The 25,445-nt window shown below is 40.8% G+C and overlaps 3 protein-coding genes across 4 annotated transcripts in view; all 3 read right to left on the reverse strand.

The window, feature by feature from the left end:
* Window positions 1–4,094, reverse strand: part of LOC125977907 (immunoglobulin-like and fibronectin type III domain-containing protein 1) — a 17,747-nt gene extending 13,653 nt beyond the window's left edge. For both annotated transcript variants that reach the window (XM_049734953.2, XM_049734952.2), the window contains exons 1-3: window positions 3,911–4,094; window positions 3,076–3,119; window positions 63–185 (exon numbers count right to left, since the gene is read on the reverse strand). In XM_049734953.2, coding sequence (XP_049590910.1) covers window positions 63–185; window positions 3,076–3,106 — 154 coding nt within the window. In that variant the 5' untranslated portion in view covers window positions 3,107–3,119; window positions 3,911–4,094. The remainder of the gene's footprint in view (window positions 1–62; window positions 186–3,075; window positions 3,120–3,910) is intronic.
* A 1,038-nt stretch (window positions 4,095–5,132) lies between these two features.
* On the reverse strand, window positions 5,133–12,730 carry igfn1.4 (immunoglobulin like and fibronectin type III domain containing 1, tandem duplicate 4). The gene is made up of 24 exons (XM_049734958.1): window positions 12,713–12,730; window positions 11,818–11,940; window positions 11,584–11,723; window positions 11,282–11,381; window positions 11,087–11,165; window positions 10,809–11,001; window positions 10,630–10,743; window positions 10,256–10,424; window positions 9,879–10,151; window positions 9,619–9,804; window positions 9,374–9,433; window positions 8,980–9,039; window positions 8,728–8,781; window positions 8,551–8,666; window positions 8,256–8,397; window positions 7,887–8,180; window positions 7,369–7,671; window positions 7,053–7,232; window positions 6,836–6,964; window positions 6,676–6,755; window positions 6,379–6,571; window positions 5,815–6,111; window positions 5,388–5,714; window positions 5,133–5,320 (listed from the first exon to the last, which is right to left on the reverse strand). Exons 2-24 carry the CDS (start codon window positions 11,903–11,905, stop codon window positions 5,316–5,318), a joined length of 3,582 nt encoding a protein of 1,193 aa, XP_049590915.1. The 5' UTR covers window positions 11,906–11,940; window positions 12,713–12,730; the 3' UTR covers window positions 5,133–5,315.
* Window positions 12,731–17,185: 4,455 nt separating this feature from the next.
* igfn1.3 (immunoglobulin like and fibronectin type III domain containing 1, tandem duplicate 3) lies at window positions 17,186–25,097 on the reverse strand. The gene is made up of 23 exons (XM_068652392.1): window positions 24,882–25,097; window positions 24,356–24,439; window positions 24,090–24,212; window positions 23,857–23,993; window positions 23,657–23,756; window positions 23,546–23,587; window positions 23,415–23,460; window positions 23,115–23,337; window positions 22,902–22,997; window positions 22,674–22,830; window positions 21,629–22,438; window positions 21,430–21,554; window positions 21,224–21,365; window positions 20,819–21,112; window positions 20,369–20,665; window positions 20,125–20,304; window positions 19,804–19,932; window positions 19,411–19,719; window positions 19,236–19,321; window positions 18,955–19,147; window positions 18,551–18,847; window positions 17,907–18,233; window positions 17,186–17,822 (listed from the first exon to the last, which is right to left on the reverse strand). Exons 2-23 carry the CDS (start codon window positions 24,405–24,407, stop codon window positions 17,818–17,820), a joined length of 4,170 nt encoding a protein of 1,389 aa, XP_068508493.1. The 5' UTR covers window positions 24,408–24,439; window positions 24,882–25,097; the 3' UTR covers window positions 17,186–17,817.
* Window positions 25,098–25,445: the final 348 nt, after the last annotated feature.

Raw genomic sequence — 25,445 nt, forward strand, 5'->3', positions numbered from 1 at the left:
AGAATCAAAATTTAAAAAAAGGACAGAATGTGACGAACCTTGAAAAGGCTTGTTTTTATTACCTTCATTGATAGTCATGGCCATGGGCTTTCGGATAAAGTCAGGTGTGGATTTTCCTACTGGAACTTGCTGGACCACCTGAGTAATCACGACGCCGTGAACCCTGGACCTCCTTGTGATCGCCACTGACAGACAAAGAAGATTTTGCAGAAGTTTAATGATGGTAGATGATGGTTTTAAAACAGTATACATAGGTACGTATATTATATTGCAATATTATGAAAACTACAAAGTAGTTTATCATTATTAGAGTAGTTCAATCAAAAGAAATAATTTGATGCTATAAAGCAATGTAGTCATTAAATCCATTATACAAAACTCTGTCAGTAGCAGTCCTAGCAATACATTTATGTTTCATCACTTATTGCACTTCTATGGTAAATACACAAGATGGGGTCCTTTCCTTTCTCATCTTGTCAACACTGCATAATTATTCTACCGGACCCTTGTCCAAAACATGTGAACCAAACTTATATGATTTAGTAAGTGACTGAATGAGCTGGGTAAGTAACCTGGTGTGTTTGTTTGTATGATTAAATTATACTTAAAGCTTCCACAATATTTATGAACCGGTGTATTTAATAGTATGTCTGGATCCCGAGAAAAATAAAGTGATTTTTAGCATTCAGAATCTGCAGCCGGCTCAAAACGACTGAGACGTGTTTACGTTGAATGGAGATGTCAGACACATTTGAGGCATTTGACTCTTTTCTGAGCTATACGAAGATGACTCAACGGAAGCTTCATACAGCAGGTGTTGAAAGAAATAAACACCATCTGTTGCCATTTGAGGGAGAGCATCATACTACAGGGTGACTCATAACCACTTTTGGGATCTGAACTTTGCCAATTATTATTAATAAATTTATGTATATCAAATAGATCATATATATTATGTTAGCCATTTGAATGTGGGATTAAGGGCGTTAAAATGTGATTTGTTTGTTTTCCAGTGCTTGTAACCGACAGAGTTAAAGGTTTATTGTTCTTTCTTTTAACAGTTTATGAAATATTTTTATAAGAATAATATAAGGCAAACGCTTAAAGAGTCAATTGTTGCCATAAATCTTTAACTGTCCAGGCCAGGATTGGGCAATTAATTTTGCACATGAGAAACTGCAAAGCTTCTCAAGGGTAAAGCCAGCATGCCAATCTCAATTTAGTTTTTATTATTTTTAATGCACTTAATGAGAAAACGCATGTTGTCTTGTTTTCATAAAATGCCACCCGTGTAGATGCAATGCAATGATGATGTCAATGCAAACAGTCAAGTTCAATCCTAGAGAGTATCCTAGCATAGAAAACCCAGAAATAAGAGTGTTTTCAGCGAAAATGTAAACAAAGTTATAATGGCAACGCAAGATGGCAGCCCTCTGGCTTCAGCTGTGAGGCCCAACAATGCATCACATATAAATTGGAGCCTTGATGGATGATGATGATGATGATGATGATGATGATGATGATGATGATGATGATGATGATGATGATGATGAAAACAGTTGGACGTGCTTCATTCTTCCACTTAATTCCATTGCTACAATATTATTGAAGAAAAATAAATAGACTATAGTGGGTGCGCAGAGGATATTGCACTTTTTTTTAATGGGATTTGACAAACTTGATTGTTGCCACGGCAAAGTTGGACTTGCTTGAAATTTCAAAGACATATAACTTGCATACATGCAATTTACGATCAGCAAACTAGTGCAAATGCATGTTCCTTTACTTTTCAAAGCCACTTTCCATTGTCAGCGGCGGAAGTCAGGTGGTAATGCAAATAATGACTCGCCGAGTGTGTGGGTGTGTGCAATGCAGATTGACGGGAGAAAAGGGTTTCCTCCATTCAAAAGCACAAAATGAGCAAAATTGCTTTGACAATGTGAAGACGCAGCTCCAAAGTGAACTTCAAAGAGAATCACAGCCTCCTGCTCTGCCTCTGAAGTCACACATTAACGCGCACATCCCAAGGTTGTCTTATTATTTTACCATTAGCATTGAAAGTTTCTGCAAGATTACACGCTCATCATCACATTTTATTTATTTATTTATTTTCCCCCCAGCAGCGGCTTGACTCCCGTACGCGTTGAATATTCAATGCGTCATCTCTCCAGGGGTTTGGAGCTGCTGCGGTGCACTTCTATCATTGGAATGCAGGCAGGACTTGGGGTAAGCGTGTTCCTCGAGCGCTGATTCACACTAATCCAAAGTCTGTCAGGACGGGGGCCGTTTGTTTAGTTCTGCATACCAAACGCTATTCTTTTGATTTGGACTTGCACTGGGCTCGAGGAGCCATGAGAATTAGTTGGCTGTATCGAACTGATATCCAAGTCATGCTGAGACACTAATGCAGGCATCTGGAGTCAAATTTCCTGTCTGCAGGTTTGTGAAATATAGTTGAATTTTCATCCTTGGGGATGAGACACAGCAATAAGAACAAGGGGTCATGCTCTTCAAAGACTTAGTGTGTCTTTTTAATGAGGTCTCATCAAACATATTCATATTCAAATGTATTGATCATAAAGGCATTGGACGAAACCATCTGGTGTGTTATCTGATATAAATATTCCAAGACCAATTTCTCATCACACAACAATTATGAGATTCTGATTCCAATACAGGCACCATCAAATCTTGTGATGTTTCAATTTTGCTTTTTCTTTGGTGTTATTTTGTGATTGTGCAACAAGATTTAATCAAAATAATCCAGCCGTTTTTATTCTTCTCAGGGGGCTGCCAATTTTTTTCCTGTACTGGCACCTGCTGTTGAATGAAATTGATGTCAGAGTGCCCACGGGGTCGCCTTGCGAACGTCACCGGAACAAATTCGGAAAAACAGGTGAGCTGTGGCAATCACTGCCATAAAACATGGAATGTGTTTTTTTGAAAGTAACTTCATTGGAAAAATGTGTTGAAATTAGGACGACCAGAGTCTTTGAATTGTTCAACTTGACACGTTTCATTGCTTTTTTTCTCGCGGACATTGCTATTAAAAAAATGACAGGCGCAAAACCTTACCTTTTGGCGGCTCCTTTGCATTTAAACTCATTGCCTCGGTGTATCTGGGAAACAAAGGGAAATACATTGGCAAATCTTTGTGACAATTATTTACGTTAGATATGTGGCCCTCCTGCAACACACCAGATTGAAATGATCCAGATCATTATCATGAGCTTGCTGATGAGCTGATCATTTGAATCAAATGTGTTTTAAAGAGGAATCATTTGAAAATATTGTGGACAGGAGGACTGTAGACACTGGGAGTTCATACCACAGTCATCCGAAACCTCAGCACTACCACTTAACTTCTAATTGTTCCCGCATCATGTTGGTTAAATGTCCTCTAATAATGCCAAGTTTTATTCTTCTGTGTTGCGTGCCAGCAATGAATGTGTTTTGTCTTTGACTTACTTGTACCCATAGCACAAAGTCTGTATTCTTTTCTTCTTTTAAACAAGAAAATAATTAGCTCTGTCATTACTATTGCCCGGTGGCATTTTTCATTTTAATTTAAGAGACCATAGCCATGCTCATTTATGTATTAATCACGGGGAAGCACTCGCTAAAATAAACCACACTGTTATTGCAAATATCTGTTAAGTATTATTGGAGGAGCTTCAATGTTTAATGTTTACAAGAAAAGTTGCGGTGGACTTACTTTTTAGTTTACTTAGACATTGGGGTAGCTATTAGTCAGCAAGAAATATTTAAAAATAGTAATCCTGCGTCCATTTTGCAAAATCTACTTTAGCCCAATGCTTTCCTGTTTTTCAGTTTAATATTCAACAGCGTTCGTTTAGAAATATTCCCCAAGAACAGAATTCATTCAAAATAAGAATTCAACATAACTTACTTGCAACCCTTGGTTGATCTGTTCGTTCCCCAATCTGTTTTCTCGTCTATCTAACATGGAGGGCGTTGGCACCCCTTTTTGTTTGGCAATAAAAGGCCGAAATCCTTACGTGGTCGAAACGCAGTTGGTGAAAAGCCATATTAAAGCAGAAGTGAAGGACAGCAGTTCCTTTTACTCATCCTAATAAAAGTGATAGCCTCGCACTTGAACTGGAAACATAATCGTGACTTAATCTGCTATTGGCCATATTCAGTGAACAATATACACCGTTAATAATGACAATGTGAAACCTTTGACGACAGGAGGTTTACAATTTGGACAACAGATTGATGATATACGGCAGTCTGTTATTCATATATTTGAGTGGCATAGTTTTCTGATGCCTCGTAAGCTATGTTGGCGCTCTACTGTAACGACCCACAAAGCGTTGATGATGGCGAGTATTCCCGCTGGCAGCGTCCTTGTAACGTGATCTTTCAACTTGGGACTTTAATGGCTGATAAACGTTAACATGAGACATTTAGTCACACTCCAAAGTGTCGATGAAAAATCTCACAGCATCCACTCTCTGCCGGGCAAGTCATGCAGCGTTATAAAAAGATGACAAGTCATGAGGTGCAAGCGTGTTGAGCACGACTGGAGGTTCAGATTGTTTGGGGTCAAGCTCATCCTGAATGCTTCAATGGTCACCTAAATACCAAAATCTGGTCCATGGCTGGAGAACAACACTTTATTCGACCAGGGAAGAAATTGAAATTTGGACTGGTAGCTCCTCTTAAAGGTTATATGATAGGCACGGTAGAGGATCAAATGGTCATTTTACTGCTGTGTTAAATATGGAAGGGCAATGAAAAATGGTCGGACTGTTCTTAAGCCTGAAAGATGCCCTGTGATCCTTTAAGGTGTCATCAGCCCCTACAATTTCGCCATTTAAAAATATAACAGTATGTTGTAACCACATGTTGGATTTTGTCATGGAAGAATACAGTTGGACATTTTAATATGAACGCCCCTTAAATTGTAAAAAAGATTTCCGGGAAAAAAAAAATGCCTACAGTCTCATAGAACTTGGCTGGCGTAGTGTTCGGAGCCCTAGTACAGCTACATATTCATCAGTACTGGTCACAACCAATCACATACATATATAATAGTGTCCTTTATTAAGTGTGACAAAAACAGTTGCATGGAATGTATCAAATCCGAGTAAAAACAAACACACAGGTCGCAACTTGATGATTTATTTCAGTCATGATCCCGAAAACATTTGTAGTCCATTTATAGCATTTCAAATAAATAAATTACTATTTGAACGATTAAAAATGACTATCCAGTCTTCCTTACAATACCTACTGCTTTTTTTTCTTCTCTCAAATAAAACAGCATCCGATAAGGCCCTCCTGCTGATTCAATCTGTGGAGAGAAAGAAAATGAAAAGATGAACTACTATACAGAGTAAATTAAATTCCGATAAACCCACCTCTAACAATGAGTTTAGTGGAGCATTCTGCCTTGCCAAATGAGTTAATGGCAACGACTTTATATTCTCCGCTGTCCTTTGGCCGCACTCTGAGAATATACATGCAGCATACGCCGAAAGAGTTGGTGATATAGTAGTTTTTGTCTGAGTTGATGCATTGGTCATTGAGGAACCAGGACACGCTGGGCGTTGGGAACCCTCGCACGGCACACGTCATGTAGACCTGGTAACCTTTTGGTGGTGCGTGGAGCTTCAGAGGGACCAAGATGGATGGGGGCCTCTCAAAGCTGATATTCATTGAGTTGATTCCTTTGTGTGGGATTGGAACTTGACAAAGAATAAAATGGATAAGATTTCATTGTAGAATACGATAATTGTATCTTTCAATTGCTAGCATTCTTGGGATGAACTGTTGAGAGTAACCAACCTCTGTTGCCATTAATTCCCCATGTTGGTGACTGCGACGGCTCCGACACCCCCATGTCGTTCTTGGCGAAGATCCGGAAATGATATTCACGCCCCGGAAGGATGTTGGTAACCGTGTGCGTGTGGGTGAATAGGCGATCTGCAACAATTTTCCACACCCTGGTGTTGGAGTCGCGTTGAGTCACCCTGTAGTAAAGTCTGTCATCAAGCTCCTCGTCCGGCGATGGAGCCCATGTTATCACCACTTTGCCATGGACTGTTTGTTCCAATTCCACTGGGCCCGGGCTCTTTGGTTCGTCTGGTTTCAAAAAAGCAAACGATTAACATCTCTCTTTTGCAGTTGCGTATTTCAGAGTCTGAAATCTATCTATTAAGAGCAACACCTAGCCGGAATTGAACCAGCAACCTTCCGGGTGTGGCTGCTCCAGTGTCCCAATCCACATTATGTAAATATTAATGATCCAAATCTTGCAAAAATGTGGGACTTTATAAATCGACAATTCAATGTAGTTTTAAAGACATGTCCAGCTTCACTGGTAGGAAACTTGGTTAAGATTGTTCTTACCTGTAACTCTAACCTCAACATCAAAAGAAGCCTGTCCGACCGAGTTTTTGGCTACGATCGTGTAGCTGGCAGAGTCTGAGCGCTTCGATGAATGAATAACAAGCTGGGACATTCCTTCAGAATTGATGACTTTCACCCAAGGGGGTAACGCTTCATCGTCCTTGAGCCATGTGATCTCCGGTGGGGGTTCAGCCTGCATACATTAGATAGCACATCAAGTGATTGTCACAATGTAAATCAATCAATCAATAAAATAGGACGTTTGAAGACTAATACTGACAGCTTGTGTGGCCATACCTCATAGAGAATTTTTACACGTGCTGAATTTCCTGCTCTGATAACAACGAAGTCTTCTGGGTCTTTGAAGTAAGGCCTCACTGGATGGAAAGACAAAAACATCATCAGTGCCTCAAGTTAACTCTTCTTATACGTACAGCAAGAGAGATAAACAACGTACTGTTGGGATTCTTTGCACACACCATTGCAGACGGGGGGCTCGGATCCCCCGCTCCAGACTCATTAATTGCAAGAACCCTGAACTCGTACTCTGCTCCTTCAGTGATGTCTTTAACTGCATAGTTGGCATCTGCAGAGAAGGTGGAAAAACAATGTGGCTGTCAAAACTGTCTACTATGAATTATTTTATACAGGATGCTTGCATGTCTATGACTAACCTTCAATGGGTTCATTCACCGCGTTCAACGAAACCCACTGATTCGTGTCCTTCTTCCGTTTCTCCACTTGGTAACCGATGATGGGTACTCCCCTGTCATCTTCGGGAGGGGTCCACGTCAGTGTGATACAGGTCTTTGATGCACTGACCACTTTGGGGGCACTGGGCGGCCCAGAAAGTACTGCAGTAAGAAACGAGTTAACATTATCATTAGAAGAAATAATTGGATGGCATCGACGCATTGACTGCAGATTATTTCCAAAAATATTCAGCGAGCCCAAGGGGATTGATTAATGAGATTTTTTTCAGTTTCTCACTCATGATGCCAGCCATAATGCTATCAGCTGTCTCCAGGAAGTCGCCAAGGCCTTCAGAGTTCTCGGCATAAATCCGATAGCTGTATTTCTTTCCGTGGGTCACGTTCCTGTCCCTGAAGGTAGTCTTGTCGCCGGAGACATGTCCGAGTTTGGTCCACAGATTGTGGCCTGCCTGCTGGCGCTCAATGTTGTAGTTTGTGATTGGGCATCCGCCGTCATCTTTGGGAGGTTTCCATTTGATCTCAATGAGAGACGAGGTTGTGTCAAGCGTCTCCACCGGACCCTCCGGTGGACCTGGACGGTCTATGCAGAAAAACATCACCGTTTTATTTTTTTAATTAGTGTTCAACACTTGGAACAAACGTCTTATCTCTTCTGCATTTGGTGTTCATTGCTATTTCTCATTGAGCTGGGCAAATACTATTCCATTTTTAGAAGTATTTATTCAAAAATAAAGCAGCCTGCTTGGAATACAGCTTGAAAGGGGCACCCGTTTTTGCCCAGCTTTAGTTTCTTACCGAGCACAAAAAGCTGAGAGGTTGCTTCTGCGGTCCCAAATGGATTTTTAAGATGAATTTTAATTTCCCCCATGTCTGCCCGCAGGCAGTCTTTGAAGAGCAGCCGGCTGTGATTGGGCTCCTTCACAATCTTCACTCCTCCTCCGTCTTTGACCTCTGAGCCATTCTTAGACCAGTTAACAGTCAAAGACTCCTGAGGTGCAAAGGGCATTTTGAAAGTTGCATTGTGGCCCACTCTCACTGTCAATGGCTTGCAGAACTTGTGAAGGTCGTCAGGGTCAAATTCCGGTACGTCTACAATGCACAAATAGTAATTGAGTGTAATGCATGCAAATGAGCACTTGTAACGGTTTAACTCAAATATAGTACCTCCAACGGTGACCTTTCCTTGCGTACTCTGATCCCCTGATACAAAGCGGTACAGGCCAGAATCCTCATCTCGGCAGTTTTCAAAAGTCAGCATGTGAGAGGTGGACTTTTTGCTCATGCCGATTCCAGCACCAGCAGCTATCTAATAAATCACAAATAAAAAGAAAAGTCATTTTGCCTTACGCAGCCATCCAAAATATAAATGGTAAGACAATAACATGGACGTGTTTAGGCTTAATTAGAGCATTTCAAGACTTCAAATCTTCAACGACAAAAAAAAAAAAAAATCATTTACTGGTTCTCCATCTTTAAACCAGGTGCCGTCGCAGTCCATGTTCATCGTGACTTTTAGTTCAGCTGACTTCCCACGTAGACAGTAGATATTAGAGAGTCCACATGTGATCACAGGTTCTGAGAACAGCAAAGGAACAATAAGAAATACCATGAATGAATTCGATGACTTTTGCCTTACCATCTGTTGCAGCTACAGGTGCTGGCTCAACGTTTACACGCGTACACTCGTGTTCTAACAAAGCAAAGAAAAGCAACCAAAAGAAAATGTGTCATTTATACATTAATCATGCAAATCCCTGAAAGTTTCTAGTTTTTATTATGTTTCTTGGTATGTTTTATCTACAAAAGATACTGCAATTTCTTCAAATACTTTTGAATGCTATTTTTAATCCGCTTCATGTTATTGTCCTGATGTACAGTATTTTCTTACCAATGTCTCCTGCCTCCGCAACCGCCGTATCAGAGGGCACGTCTTCCGTTTTCTTATTTCCTGTTAAATATTAACACTTGTTGCTGGGTCAAAAATATATCAATGCAGGCAAACTGAAAGTTGATGAATAGAAAAAAGATGCAACTGCAACTCAAAAATGAAGAAATATTTTCAGATAAAACCGCATCGGTCCATCCATATTGTTGTCCGTTCATGTTTTGGTGAAGTGTTGGCTTGGGCCTGGTCTTACCTGGTTTTTAGTTTTTTTATGTTTCGTGGTATGTTTTATCTACAAAAGATACTGCAAGTGTACCAATATCTTCAAATGCTTTTGAATGCTATTTTTAATCAGCTTCATGTTATTTTCCTGATGTAGAATATTTAATTTTCTTACCACTGTCTCCTTCCTCCGCAACCGCCGTATCAGAGGGCACATCTTCCATTTTCTTATTTCCTGTTAAATATTAACACTTGTTGCTGGGTCAAAACTATATCAATGCAGGCAAACTGAAAGTTGAATAAAACAAAGATGCAACTGCAATTCAAAAATAAAGAAATGTTTTCAGATAAAACCGCATAGTTCCATCCACATTGTCGTCCGTTCATGTTTTGGTGAAGTGTTGGCTTGGGCAGTCTTACCTGGTTTGGGAGTTTCAGATGGGAGCGGGGCTTCTTCTGCAGCTTTGATTTGTTCTTTCAGTTCTTCTTTCTGCTTCTCCAACTTTTCATGTTGCTCTTGAGCCACCTTCTGCAGGTCCATACCAGACCCCCCAGCCCTTGTTGTCTTCCTCATAGACTTCTTGCCCTTACCAGCATCTTTGTCAGCTAGAGTGAGATGGGAGTACTGAAGTGCCGTTGATTATTTGAATAATGATCTAAATGTAGGTTGAAGAACATACCTTCAACAATCAGCCAGGCGTTACATGATTTGATTCCTGCAGTGGCAGAATAAATGCCTTTGTCTACAACCATGCAGTCTTTGACCACTAGTCTATGAATGAGCTTGTCCTCAGAAACCTCAATATCATATTTATCTCCTTGTTCCAAGGGCAGATTCTTTCCAAACCATGAAATCCTGGCAAGGGGCGTGGAAAGGACACACTCAAATATGGCGTCTTCTCTCTCCATCGCCTTTACTTCCTGAATTTTCACCAAGAAGTCAACCATGGGAACTGAAATAGAATCATTTCAACTAAGACTAACTGCAGCAATGCTTCAAGTAGGAGGAAAAATGGACATTCTTGGCCGGATAACTTTTAGAACTGTGTTCACTTACTTTTCAAATCTGTGGAAAATATGTTCACATTAGCTACATCCAACTGGTAGAATCCGCCATCTTCCGGCATGAGATCCCTTATGCTGAAAATATACTTCCTCCCTACTCTCCTCAGACTGTGCTTCGTCATGTCTCCTAGTTCTTTTGTGTAGGGAATCATTTCACCATCCTGTGGAGGGAAGTCACAATTCAGTGCCGGGAATGCTTTGAGAAAACATACTGAAACATAAAATGTTTGAAACAAGAATTAAAAATCAAATCTGTATAGTATGAGCCACAGTTTCTACAAGAATGTTGATCTTTCAGCAAAGAATCCAGGTTAGTCCATGACCTTTGGTAAGATTGTAAATGGTGTAGCCTTGTTTTCACCTGACCTTATACAGGTATATTGTGCTGCTCTGCTCAATAAGGTCCATGTCAATCTCAAAGGATGCAGTACCGTCTGCATTCACCCGGATAGGTCTCAGGTTGGATATGTTCTTGACAAACTGTGAGAACAGAAATTCAAATGTCAGAATGGCTGAATATGCGTTCTGTGACCATATGAAAAAACCTCAGCTTGTTCCTCTTCTCGTTCCTTCTTCATTTCATTGAGTTTCTTCAGCATCCAGCGAAAATCAGTCACTCCATACTCTGCACAGATTCTCTCGTAGTCTTTCTTATCAGCGCTAAGTAGCAGCTCCCAAAATTTAGGATCCAACTCTCCATCCTTCTTCTCTGCTTGCTCCGATTTTGGACGTACTTTACTGAAGAGAAGAAACAGGAGTGCTTTGCTGGGTTGGTGTTTTTTTGTTTTGTTTTGAAAGAAACACTATCTTAAAGATAGCTGACCTTTTTCGTAGGAATTTCTTAAAACCACCGTTGATGGGTTCTATTGCATTTTGCTGCGCTTTGTTCTTTTTGTAGCCAACTGGAAAACACAAAAATACCCTCGTTTGATTGATTTGAAAATAAAATTAAGGGCACACATTAAGATTTAACACCTGCCGATGATCATCTCTAACCCTGACAAGAGATGGGTCTTACCTTCAATAACATTCAAAACAACTGTCACCATGGCTTGCCCGAATTCATTCGTCGCAAAACATTTGTATGTGTCTGCTTGAGCCGCTGTGACATTTGGCATCTGGAAGATTCAGAACATAGTGCTGCTAATTGATGCTGTGCATTTCAAACCAATCTGTGTGTCAATATAAAAGCCTGACATTACAAGTCAAACAATAGACCAAATCCATTCATTATACTCTTTCACGGGGAATGACTGGTTAGCAAAGACAATGACAAACTGCTTTTCACATTTTCAACATACTAGTTGGTGAATCACTTGCCTCAAATGTATGCTCATTGGAGTTGGCGTCATATTTGCTCTGATATTTTGAAGTGTCAGACACATCTCCGTTATTTCTGCTCCAATGCACAGTGGGTTGAGGATCTCCGGTGACAATGGCTTTAAAGAAAGCAAATTTCCCTGCAGAGTGCAATCATTATTATCAATAGGTTTTTCCTCTCTGAATTGCAAGATTGATTATTTAAAGTTAATTGAGTTAGTCATGAGTACCTACCTTCTTGAATAGTCAAAGCAATTGGCTTGCGGGTAAAGTCTGGATGACTCCTCCCCTCTGGCAGCATCTCTATGAACTGGGTAATCATCACTCCGGGAACACGAGACTTTTTCCGGATACCCACTGAGAAACCATTGCAGAAACAATTATGTCTTTGTCAATGGAAATGATCAAATGGAAAGCGCCAACCCGAAACTCATTGTGACGTTTAATCACATCACCGCTATTTTTAAAGCATGCTGTGACCCATTTTAATAGGCAACATGAAGTTTTACAATGTCAATTGAATTGAACCTGTAAAGTACACTGGTTGGAATATGCCCCCTTCCGTGCCCATCTCATGCTGTCTGATTAATCCTATTTCCTTGGGAATCCATGCCTCATTTCCATGCTGAGAACCAGGCATGTGCACAGATGGACTCCAGCACCAGTATTTTTGTCCCAAAAGTGTCCTGTGTCGGGAGGCCATTTTTCATGAATCACAAGGTGCAAAAAAGAGCTTAAAAAAACCCTCTGTCATCACTCGCCTCCCAAAGAGTGTTGATTTGTTTTTTTTATTTCTGCCCTTCATTGTGCAGTGCTCACATGCCTTTTCCATTTGCACAATATACCTATTTATCAATTATACCGAGCCTTTTTAATTTGATTGCACCTTTCATTCGCCTCCAGTATAAACCATTTTTTGACTGTTGATTGATTTAACATAAATTACTACATAGGTTAAAAACTGTGCACGTGCCTGCCAGAAACCAATATTTTATACCAAGGCTGCAGATCTACATATGACAAATATTTGTTGCATATCAGTAGGTCATGCATCTGTAAATATGAGGGAGGAAGAAGTATTAAGATGGGTGATAAATAGCAAGCTTCTCTGCAAGTCCCCTAAGCCTACCTTCGTTTTCTGCAGCGGGGCCTGATAAGGTAGAAAAGCACACAACAGTATAAGTCAGGACAGTCATATTGGCTTAACCCATTCAACTGAGATAATGTAAATAAAAAAAGTAAAAAATACTTGACAGCAGTCTGTGCAGTAATACAGGACTAAACGTAATCATTTCCATTTAGGTCATGGTTTTTCTCATCTTGAAACATTGCGTCTTTTTTTTTGCTTGGAAGTACTGTGGCATTATTGCTTCTTTGATATTTCCATTTAAGAATACATACTTTAAGTACGTCAGTCGTTTGTAAATTTAGTTTTGCTCTGCTTGCCTTGGCCATTGCCTGTCCCATCTGTGATACTGGCTCTTTTGGACATCTTGGATTCTTGGACGATTCTTGACAGAAAAAAAAAAATTGACAGAGTTAAGGACTGCATATTTAAGCCCCTCCCCAAAAAAGAACTGAGTGGAAACCATTATGCGAGCATGTGGCTGTGGTCCATGCAGCTGCTTGCTGGGTGCTTTGGTTTATCGCACTCCCTCAAAATAAAATCCTCATAAAAATAAAACTTTTATGTTGCCCTGTCAACATTCAGGGTGATGGATTCATTTATAGAATTAATTTCAGCCATGTAGCACGTCCGCCTCACAGTTAGGAGGGTGTGGGTTCAATTCCACCTCCGGCCCTCCCTGTGTGGAGTTTGCATGTTCTCCCCGGGCCCGCGTGGGTTTTCTCCGGGCACTCCGGTTTCCTCCCACATTCCAAAAACATGCTTGGTAGGCCGATTGAAGACTCCAAATTGTCCCTAGGTGTGAGTGTGAGTGCGATTGGTTGTCTGTCTCTGTGTGCCCTGCGATTGGCTGGCAACCAATTCAGGGTGTCCCCCGCCTACTGCCCGATGACGGCTGGGATAGGCTCCAGCACGCCCGCGACCCCCGTGGGGACTAAGCGGTTCAGAAAATGGATGGATGGATGGAATTTCAGCCATCTTAAGGTATCATTATACAGCTTTCTTCTGTTTTGTTTTCATTGCGGCGTTTTACTTTGATACTCGAGTGGCCCTGGCCACCAAGCATTTTTTTTATGATCTGTCAGTCCTATTTACGGTAAGGTTCCGTATAATAATACTGTATTTAATTACCCCAATGATTTCTTAATTTAGAAGGGCAAATGTCAAATATAAACTAAAATATAAAATAAACTGATAAGGCATGTTTTTGTCATGGATTGAGTATTTCCTGGGTGTAGGGGGTTCACGAGGATACTTAAGAGATGTCATTTGAATGAAAGTGGTTGAAAAACAAGTGTCACATATCCATAAATATGTTCCCTTACAAGGAGTGAGAAACTTTGACGCCCAGTTCCTACTCTACACTAGTGTATAGTGCATGTAAACTCTTATTCTTGTATTTTCAAGTGATCTATTTGTGATATCACATTTAATGTTCTGTCATTTCATAATGTTAAGCTCTTGAAAGTCAGAGAGCCCTGAAGGCACCAAATGTTCGGGTTGCAGGTTACCCCAACGTGTCCAGACCTGCGAGAGTCTTTTAGAGCAGCTCACAGCTGTTGCAGAATTTTCTGTTTTCATTTTTTGATTTTCCATTACTATAGTATTTGTGCATTACTGGACTGTTTACTTAAAAGCTAAGCTATGTACCGGATAGTAAGCTTTGGAGTAGCAAAAGCACTCATCCCCATTGTGAAATTGTGCCACTTGGGAGGAAAAACATTCCATGATTTATCTTTTGCTACATGAGGCGTATCCTGTAGTTCAAGGTGAATGGGCATACTAACATGCGCTGACTCACACTTTATTCTATCTTTGAACTCCACACTAGCACCCTTTTGGACTGCTATTTTTATCCTCATGGCATATGACGTTCCATCATTTGTAAATATCTTTCTGACATAATTTCCTTGGCACACTTGACAAATAGCACCAACATTCTCTCACAGATACTGTTGCTGGTGTAAATGGTTCATATGACTGTATTACTATAAGCGTCCCATAGACTCATCATACAAACCATGTGATGGTTATGGATGTCTGCAGTCGACATTCCGTCGTGGGATGAGAGTCACATGATAGGTCACAATAAAAGGGAACGCTTTTCACTGCAGCAGCTTCCTAACGTGCTTGGAAATAACTCTCGACATAACCAGATGTTTATTATATGGCACAGTTTTTGCGTGTTTAGTCACCTTAGAGAACGTAGAGGCCTATCTCCAAGGCAGCGTCATAAAAGTGGCTCATAAGAAGACGTCACTAAGGTCAAGTGCAAAAAGCACGTCGATATCGTTATGTAGTAAACCCCTCAACAGCTGGAGATTTGTTTTTTTTACCAATATATGTTTTTTTTGCCAATGTATGCACCATGTTGTATTTTATTATTATTATTTTTTTACGCTATAGGCAGAATAAAAACTATTGTTTTGAATTCGGATAGTTTTTCTATTCCAAAACATGACCAGAGAATAGCAGCCAGACATTGTCAACTCCAAAGTAATTAAAATACTTAAATGATTAACTTCTACCAAATACTTGTATTACAAGTAATATAATTCAAATTACGGATTTGGACAAAATAAATATAAAGATGCAAAAACTACTGTGAGGTAATGGTGTTAGAATTATCATAAACCTTCCATTTTTTTGATTGTTTACAACATTCATGGTCGGTAAACACATATATTTCTAATGAATGAAAATTTTGAGCACGGTACAAATGTGCTAAATCCTGTATATTATACTTTGTAATGTTATATTACTAATTCTTACTGAACAAATGTAGCTTGACACCAGAACCAATCATGTAAAGCAAGGAAAGCAACCAAAGGATTCCTTGTGTTGAAGACCTCCTCATGACTGGTGATGAACTTACCTCAGACTTTCTTGCTCCTCCTGAGTCCTTCCCACGTACGGTCTTGCCTCCTTCCTTCACAAACTAAGTGCTTTAGAAGAATGTCCAGGAAGTGACTCTGTATTTAAGGACCCACCTGGTCATAGGTGGGCACTGCCAAGACAGGCGGTGGTTGTTTTTGTTTTTGACCTAAATCACAACCTCAGGCAAAAGGGGGAGGAGGAGGGAAGGCCTCACGGCAGGTGACAATGACCGCACTCTCCTCTCTGTAGAAGTGTGAACTTCTAAGGCGATGCGGTTGCACTTGTCACCCAGACAAATTGTGTGATACAACATTGATATACTTTTCCGACAACTTTGGACTTGATTATACGTACTGTAGTTAAGTGATCACTAAGGTATCTGATGAATTTTTTTTTATTCAAGTGATCCACCCATCGTAGTTTGTGTTATGGTTGTGCAAAAAAAAACAAATCTAAAAAAGTGCTGTGTTCTTTGTATTTTACAGGTTTTGTTTTCATTCAAATGCAAAGAACTGCAAGACTGGGATAGTATAGCAAATGGATATGATATCCATAGCAACAACAAAGTGATTCATGTAATAGTCAAATGTTGTGAGAGCACATGACAGCTAGCTTGGCGACAGTGTGACTTGCCCTATCACTGCCTCATAAATATCCCTTGACAATGGCATGTCCCGCGAGTGACATAAGGGCGGCCAATCACGTAACAGGTGTTTAGTTGGGCTGTACCAACGTGGCGCCATAATATGAACGTAAACAGCCAAAACTGTCAAGTCAGAGTGGTGACCCCTGTCCCCTGCGTATAGTGGGCTTTCACTGTACAGTATTCCATTCTCCTCACCCCAATTGCATGTTGTGGATAGCGGCAACAAGTGAGGTATGGTTGGACAATGATAAATGCGCTCTGCATCTGTTGTGCCCCCGAGGGTATTTTACATGCGACTCATGGAGACCGTGATGCTGGCATGAAGCCACAGCCCAGTTATTGGGACCTTGACAAATAACAGTTATGCCCAGCGTGAGCATGTTTGTGTATTTCAAGCCTTTGTACCGACGCGTGACTCGAGGACATGCTTGTGGCTGTTGTCATTCATCCAGGTCATTTTATTCTCAGTGCACTGAATTGATTGCAACTGGACTCCTCAGTTTTTATGAGAAGACATTTTGCCCCTCATTCCATAAGAGTGTTATGATGACGACTGATCTGGCCCCTCCGATGAGAGTCAAAACATCTTCAGAGACAAACTCAGTTGCGATCAATTCACTGAGGTGTGATTTTTGTCAGGCATGAAGATATGGGTCACTGAACTACCCAACCAAAAAACAAAAACAAATGTAGAATGTGTTCGGGAAGCCGTTTCACCCCATCGTCTTCAGGATTATTTTAAAAACAATTTCATTACTTTGTTTACAAGATTTCACACATAAAAGAGAAAGGCAAAGGACAGGAATCTCGTTAAAGTTCTGAGTCGTTAACAATGTTATTGTTTCCTGGGGCTCGACACTGGAAGTCATGCACTTCATATTTTTTCCGTTCCATTTATGTCTTTCTGTAAAATGGCTCACAAATACCTTTATTAAAGCCTCCAAACACACAGCACACTAAAAAAGTTAAATGTGTGCACTTTACAGAGTTTATATGAAATTTCAAGTGTAAATAAAATAGATCCACTTTTATATGAGTTGAACCTTACACAGCTGTTGGCCAGCACCCCTGTTTGTCCCTTTTGGCCAAGGTAATCATGATAAGGTTCCTCTGGCACCACCAATGGGTGAAACAAATAAATGCAGTGCAGATCAACCACTTACTGCCTCCCCAAAGTAAAAATGCATTTATGTATTGTCTTTATGTGCACCCCTCCCTTTTGCTTCAGCTCCTGGAAGTAGAAACCACTGTATTCCAAAGCCCAGGAAGCCACTAATTGGCCAAACATGAACTAGGACAGGAACCCCCAGACAGACCCAACCTTTTCAAATGAGACACAAAATATTCCAATGTTTTGAGTAAACTCTCTATAATTCTTCATCCTTGTAATATATTTTGACAAAGGCAGGTTACACATGAGTACACAGATTGTGAATACATGTTTCAGTTCTTCTATTGCCACATTAAGTTGATCTTTCTGGATTACTTCTTAATATCATCCCAATGAGCAGATACTATACTTGATTTCTTTTCCCTCTTCTTAAAATAGCATGGTTCTTCAGTCGAGCAGGATCATGCCATCACTCTAATCTGGTTATTGAGGGAAGAAAATGCATAGAATATGTACACCCAAATAATAACCTTTAAGATGTCAATAAATGAATGATAATTTACCTTTAACAACAAGTATGGTTGAACATTCCACCCTGCCGAGAGCGTTTTCTGCAACGACCGTGTACTCCCCGCTGTCCTTGGGGCCCACTTTGAGTATGACCATAGAGCAGACCCCACACGTATTGGTGATGTAGTAGTTGCTGTTGGTGTTGAGGCTCATGTTATTCCTGTACCAAGTAATATAGGGTTTGGGCTTTCCAGTCACGGCACAGCTCATATAGCACTCGTAGCTCTCTGGAGTCTTGTGCATTTTGAGCGGAACAGAAAAAGCGGGAGCTGCTTCAAAACTGCAGTCCTTTGAGGCTGGGAGATTCAAAGAAAATGTTCCTGGATGAAAGAAAATAGGAAGGCCTTGATAATGGATAGATAGCATTACAGTCATTTAGCACCTTCATATATTTTGCCCATTTTCAAACGGATCCATCCTCCCCACCACCCAACTTCCATCCATGATTATTTGATGGCTCTCCAGATTGTCCGTCACATCATGGCGAATGTTCAGACTGAATTTGCCCTCACTCATCTGCTTGAAAACCAATTAGGGGCGCAAGTCGAATTGCTGAAATATTTGGAAGAGGAAAACTGAGGGCTATAAAATGTGGACCCCAAATATCTGCTGCTGCTACCAGCTGTCGCATCCCTACCTTTTTCTCGCTTCACTTCCCACTTTGGTGACTCAGAGGGTTCAGAGGTTCCCATGTCATTTTTGGCATAGACGCGGAACTTGTACTGCCTTCCTGGCAAAATATTGACGGCAGTGAATTTATTGTTGAAAAGACGGTCCGCCAGCGTTTGCCAACTGTGCTTGACAGAGTCATGCTTGGTGATCATGTAGTGCAGCCTGTCATCCTTTTTCTCATCCGGAGAGGCTGTCCAAGAGATCAACACCGCTCCAGGCACATTCTCCTCTAACTCCACCGGACCTGGTGGCTTGGGGTCATCTAGGAAAAAGGAAATCAACGTCATGCCACAAAAATAACACGCACTCGGTTACCTCAACTGTGCAGCTCTCTTGCTGTGGATGATCAAATACTTCTACCAGTTCTACCTGTGACTCTCATCTCAAAAGTGCATGACTCTTGTCCAACGATGTTTCGCAAGATCAAGGTGTAAATTCCGGTGTCTCGACGCTCGGACAGTGCGATCATTAACTGGGATGAGGTGTCAGAATTGCTCACTGTCACATGCTTGGGAAGAGGCAGACCGTCCTTGAGCCAAGTAATTGTTGGTAATGGAGAACCCTGCCAACAGCATGAGACAGATGTCCAGGAAATCTGCCTTCATTGAAATGACGGGTGGTGCACCCGTTCCTTTTCGTGAATACTCAACCTGGAAGTTATAGGTGACCCTCATGGAGTTTCCAGCTCTCGTTACCATAAAATTCTTTATTTTTTTGTCAGTAAAACGAGGTCTCACTGGAAGGAAATGAACATGCAAAATTAATGTAGGGAAATGGATCCAAAATCGTCATTACGAATGCAATTTAATAAGTCTACTCGCTCACCTGGGGGAGGCATTGCAATGATGTAGTTTTCCAACTCTTGAGGTTCACCATCTCCACCCTCATTGGTGGCTACCACTCTTACCCAGTACATGGCCATCGACCTCAGACCCAAGATCGTGAAGGAGTTTGTAATGATAGAGCTTGAGTTACAATGACCCCAATCTGGGTTTTCCGCCGGCCTGATTTCCACAAAATATCCTTTGGCCTCATCCTGGACACCTTCTTCTACCTTTGGTTCGGTCCATGTAAGAGATAAGGTGCTGTATGTAGAATCTGTCACCTTCAGGTCTCTCACTTTTCCAGGGGGCTCTAAAAATGTCAACAAACATTATGAGTGAAGTGCTCACCCTTCCACTGAATCTGAATGAATAATTTGGGTTTGGCAATTCTCACTCTTTGGATCCCGTGCAAAAACAAACTCCGTAGGTGCACTTGGCTCTCCAACCCCAGAAATATTGATCGCTGAAACACGGAACTCATACTGGATGCCTTCAATAACGTCTTTTGCAGCGTACTTTTTCTCTAGTAGAACACAAGACAGTTTAAACATACTGCATTGCATATCATATGTTTAATTCTAAATTAGAAATGGCTCTAAATGATGACTTGATTATTTAAATACAAGGTGATTAATTTGATCGATTTGTTATCAATTTATTTGGACACCTCTGTTTGAATGAAATAGCCACTTGCATTTGTTCTCCTGAACTTTACCTTTGATGGACTCATCCGAAGGGTTGACAAGGCTCCAGAGATTACTGCCGTTCTTTCGTTTCTCCACATTGTATCCTAAAATGTTGGTCCCTCCCGTATTTGAAGGTGGAGACCATGCAAGGTTGATACAGTCCTTAAAAGCACTTACAATTTTCAGGCCAGTGGGAGGTCCAGGGTATGCTACAAAAATGACATTTGTTGGTCAAAACCAAACCCGTTGGATCATAATTTTGCGGTAACCTACCCTTGGTCCCAGCTTGAATGTCACCAGTTTCCATCATCTCACTGATACCTTGCTGATTCTCAGCCCTGATGTGATATGCGTACCTTCTTCCATGATCCACATCCAAGTCCCTGTATTGGGGTTCAGGACCAATTTTTCCCAAGGTCTTCCAGCTATTTCGGCCAATTTGTTGACGTTCCAGGATGTAATTGGTAATTGGGGAGCCTCCGTTGTCTTTGGGAGGCCTCCATTTGAACGCGATACAGTTTGCAGAACTTTCGATTATATCTACGGGCCCTAGGGGCACTGTTGGCTTGTCTGAGGTCAAATGAAAGAAAGAAATAACAAGCTTGGTCACATTTCTAAACCATAAAGACACGAGTGGAATGAATCATAGATGAATTTTACATCAACTGCATTTTGTATTTTGTTTGACTATTTCAAATAATAGTGCCATTTTGTTTTACATACCAAGAACAGTGAGTTGAGTGACCGCCTCTGTTGTTCCAAAATCATTTTTAATCTTTATCTTTATTTCCCCTGAGGTTTTGCGTTTGCACTTGAGCAGCAGTAGGCGAGTGTGCGAGGAGGACTTCTCAATCCTTGTGCGGGTGTCCTCCAATAGCTCTTCGCCTTCGTTGAACCATTGGATTTTCATTGGCTCCCGGCCAAGAAAGGACAGCACGAAGGCTGCGTCTTTCCCAGTGTTTACGATAACCGGTTTTAAGAACTTAGTGAGGTCATCCTTATTCATTCTTGGGGGATCTGTCAGAAGAGCACATATTATTTTATGTCAACCATCCATCACTGAAAGACTTCTTCAAGGGCTTCTCTCCTTTTATTTCTTGATTTAATTAATGAATGAGTTGACATTACCTTCAACAATCACCATGGCTTCTGTTTTACGGCCATCGGCTTCATAGCGATACTTTCCAGCATCCTCTTCTTTACAGTTTTTTAACACTAGCTTACGATAAGACCCTTCTTCAACAATACGGACATCATCTGTAGATGCTATCTGAAATGCACATTGAAGCCATTAAAAAGAAGCACCACTGTCAAATGAACTCTTGGTCTCTTACCTTTTTGCCATCTTTGTACCAGAATCCTTCACAATCGTCGCTGCTCAGTCTGCAGATTAATTCCGCCTCTGTATCAATGATAGCGTTGATGTCGGACAAACCACTGGTGAAGTAAACACCCGCATCTGCATGGTAAAGGTCACTGTTAGGAATGAAAGCAAATATGTCGATCAAAGCGCTGCTACCCTATTCAGCTTACCCATGGCGGTATCGGGAACAAGTGGGCCCTTTCGCACTCTTTTCTTTTTCTTCAGAACTGGTTCCTCGTCTTCTTTATCACTAGAGACTTTGGGATCGGTAGTCTGCGTAGGCTTGTCTTTTCTCTTTTCCACTTTCACTCCAGCATCTTCCTCTTCCATTTCATCCTCCTCCTCAGATTCCTCATCCTCTGCTTCTTCCTCTTTGGCTGAATTTTCATCCTTACCATCATCTTTTTTCTCAACCTTCACCTTTACTGTTTGGTTTGTTTTGGCTGTGGATTTTGGCATTGCTTTATCTTTAGTATAGTCACTTACTGTATTTTTAGTATCTCCTTTTGTTTTAGTCTTATCCTCTGCCATAGCTTGAATTTCAGTCTCTGTTGTTTTTTCTTTAGTCGTTTCGTCTACATTACCATGAATTTTACTATCTAGTTTTTCTTTCGTCTTCTCCACTGTTTCAGCTTCAATTTTAGTCTCTGTTTTTTCTTTGTTTTTTTCTTCTTTAGCTTGAATTTGAGTCCCTGCTTTTTCTTTAGTCGTATTCTCTGCTTCAGCTTTAGTTGTCTCTTTTTGTTCTTTAGGTTTAACATCTGCTTTGGCGTTAACATCTCCTTTTTCTTTGGCTTTAACCTCTTCCTCTGCTTTTGCTTCAACCTCTGCTTGTGCCTTGGCTGTCGCAAGCAACTCATCTCTTTCCTTCTGTAATTTGGCCTGTTGCTCCTCAGCGATCTTCAGCAGATCTGCTCCACCACCCGTTCCAGTTGTTTTGCTAGCTTTCTTCTTTCCAACCAAGTTTGGGTCATTGTCCCCTGATTCTGTATTTAAAAAAAGCAAAACCAATACAGATGTCATGTTAACAAAGCTTTATCTGGCATTTTATTTCAACCAAACATACATTTTTATAGTGCTTATCCTACTGAGAGTTTCACCCGCCAATCATACGGCACATATAGACCAACAAACAGTCGGCACCGGGAACTTTATGAAGAGGATATTTCAAGGGTATGTACATCATAAGACATCAATCTTGATGCGCCGTCTCACCTTTTAATTCAGTCGAGAAAATCTTGACCCCATCAACCTCCACACGGCGCATTCCAGCATCTTCAGGATGAACGTCATTGATGCTGAACACAAACTTCTTCCCCGCTTGTTTTAATTTCACCTCTGCATCCCCATCAAAAGGAACCGGTACGTCATCCTGTCCGATCACATTAAAAACCTTTCTTTCACATTTACCAGAACGTTTACATTCAAATGGGAGCGTCTCACCTTAGTCAAGATTTTACTTGCCGGGTCTTTAAGGGACATCTCAGCTCTAAAACCTTTGACTTCAGTAGGTTTTAAATTGCAGATTGTCTCAACAACCTGTTTTTATGCAGATTGGGACAAAACAATATCGTGTAGTATTGCCATTTTGTGTTGCAGACAGTTTGCATCCGTCCAATTTTACTCGTGCTTATCCTACAACAATTCACCATTACATTCAAGCCTCCAATGAGTGGGAAGTGTGGCACAAAATACCTTCTCTTGCTCATATTCCTGTTCCAGCTTCTTCTCTTTTAGTTTCTTTAGCATCCAGCGGAAATCTGTGACACCGTATTCACTGCAGATCCTCTCGTAATGTTTTTTATTAGAGCTCAACAAAAGCTCCCAAAACCTGTCGTTAATGACTCGTTTGACTTCGGGTTTTGGTTCGATTTTAACCCTACGCAAGAAATGAATTGATATCAAAGAAAAATGTCATTTGCTTTTGCCGCACGGACTCACTGGAATTGTACTTACGTGCGTCTTAAGGCCTTCTTGAAGTCTTCAGGGAGTTCTCGGACAGCTGGAATGCATTGCGGGTGGGGTAGGTTGTTTTTGATTCCCGGTAATTCAATCTTTGTGTATGTCAAACTGTGCAAAGTGTGTACCTGTTCTAGATTGCTGCAAGGCTCTGCTCTTTTTATAGCCAACTAGAAAGGAAAACATTTGAATTAATTTTGCTCACTAATGAAGTTTTATTTATGATGTAAGGGACTCACGTTCAATAATATTTAGGGCGGCTGTGACAACTGCTCTTCCATACTCGTTTGTAGCGAAACATTTGTAAGTGTCAGCGTGTTCTACGGACACCTCCGGTATCTAGGGAAATGCAAAATTCATGTAACAGTTACAACATGCATTACCACCGGCTTGTTTATATATCCATCTCCATTTATTTGAGTCACTCTTATGAGCTCACCTCCAGTGAGTGTTCACCAGAAAGTGAATCATAGACCATTTTGTAATTTTCTTCATCAATTTCTCCCTTATTCCTTGCCCACGACACCCTTGGCGCGGGTTTGCCGCTAATTCTTGCTTTGAAAATGGCAAGCTTTCCTAGAAATGAGACAATCAAATCGCAGGTCGTCATGGCATGATGTCTCACAAGCAAAAAACACCCAAGGCTTTGAAAGAGAGTCGTTTGCACCATACCTTCTTGAATGGTCAGTGCTATGGGTTTCCGGGTAAAGTCTGGGGTGCTCATCCCCACAGGGACTTCTTCCACAAATTGAGTGATCATCACTCCTGGCACCCTTGACCGCTTTTTGATATTCACTGTCAAAAAAAGGGATAAGAGTTTGTAAAAATTGCCTGAATCCCTCTATGCCGCGTACATTTTGGACTAAGAACAAATGTCTGATTGTTTCTGAAGTAGCTTCAAATAAAATAAAATAAAGAATAGAGACGATGTTACTTACCTTGCCCAGGAGGAGTTGGCTCCACATCGTTAACTCTACGTATCTTAAACATTTTGATTTAGATGCACAGCTTGGATAGCTGCTCTGTAAAATACAGATGTCTTACAATGAGTTACTATAGGACAGCAAATGATCAGTCTTGCATAACTGACTGAGGATTAAAATCTTCTTAAAACTGGGACATTTTAAAAGAGATGCATACTAATTGACAACAAAAACTTTAAATTTGAGTCAGCTGAAAGTTATTTTCAATTGTAATGAATATTTACTCTAATTATAATTTAGTTTGTTTACTGCTTGACGACAAGACATTGCCATTTTTGTACAAATCCGGGTTAAACTTATATGACTTTAAAGTAAAATTCCCAATTGGACATTGATGCTAAAAACATATTAAATAACAGTTTGTTCTAATACATGTACTTAACCTTGGGCGAGCAACAATTACATAATCTCACATCAACTAACTTTAAGGGCAATAAATCAGATTTGAAAATAAACTCAGCATCTTTTTGCATCTACTCACTATTTTCCAAGTTGAGTTGTATCCGCTGGTGTGTTGCCAGTTCAAGCTTGTGAGTGGGAGTGAACGCTTTTGAGAGGCAACCTTCCCCTTTGCTTTTTCATCGTGGTCCTCAGGGATAGCTTTACTCACATGCTCTTTGGACCTAAAAAAGCTATACGTTCTTAAAAAAGGGGCATGGGAGGATAGGCAACCGTGAAGTGGGGAGGATGCCAGAGTGCAACAGTACTGACCCTTGATGTTGGTACCAATCAATATTGAAGGAGGTCCTCGTACCAGTACCGACATCTGCACGCACACAACTAACTAGATTTCCCAGCTCCATGAGAATAATTAATCACCTGCACACATTGTGGTTTGAGTGTAACGTTTATTTTCGTTGAAGACGTTCCACATTTACAACATGCGGTAAGACAGCCACATTACTTGAAGTCATTCGAGATACTATCTGTGCTTGTCTGGCAGTTTTGAAATCAAAATAGGTTCAGCTGTTAAATCTTTGATGTTCGTGTTGAATGACGCATCCGGTTACTAATTGGGGGCACGCCGTCTGCTCGAGGGAGCGCC

This window comes from Syngnathus scovelli, chromosome 11 (genome assembly GCF_024217435.2).
Source record: "Syngnathus scovelli strain Florida chromosome 11, RoL_Ssco_1.2, whole genome shotgun sequence".
NCBI lineage: Eukaryota > Metazoa > Chordata > Actinopteri > Syngnathiformes > Syngnathidae > Syngnathus > Syngnathus scovelli.

Coding starts and splice junctions, on each gene's coding strand:
- igfn1.3 (XM_068652392.1), bottom strand. CDS start 24,407: ATGTTTAAGATACGTAGAGTTAACGATGTGGAGCCAACTCCTCCTGGG. Junction 21,366..21,429: donor GGTACAAAGATGGCAAAAAG/GTAAGAGACCAA, acceptor TGTGCATTTCAG/ATAGCATCTACAGATGATGT. Junction 20,666..20,818: donor CACTCAACTCACTGTTCTTG/GTATGTAAAACA, acceptor ATTTGACCTCAG/ACAAGCCAACAGTGCCCCTA.
- igfn1.4 (XM_049734958.1), bottom strand. CDS start 11,905: ATGATTACCCAGTTCATAGAGATGCTGCCAGAGGGGAGGAGTCATCCA. Junction 8,667..8,727: donor ACCTGTAGCTGCAACAGATG/GTAAGGCAAAAG, acceptor TGCTGTTCTCAG/AACCTGTGATCACATGTGGA. Junction 5,715..5,814: donor GGGAATTAATGGCAACAGAG/GTTGGTTACTCT, acceptor TTCTTTGTCAAG/TTCCAATCCCACACAAAGGA.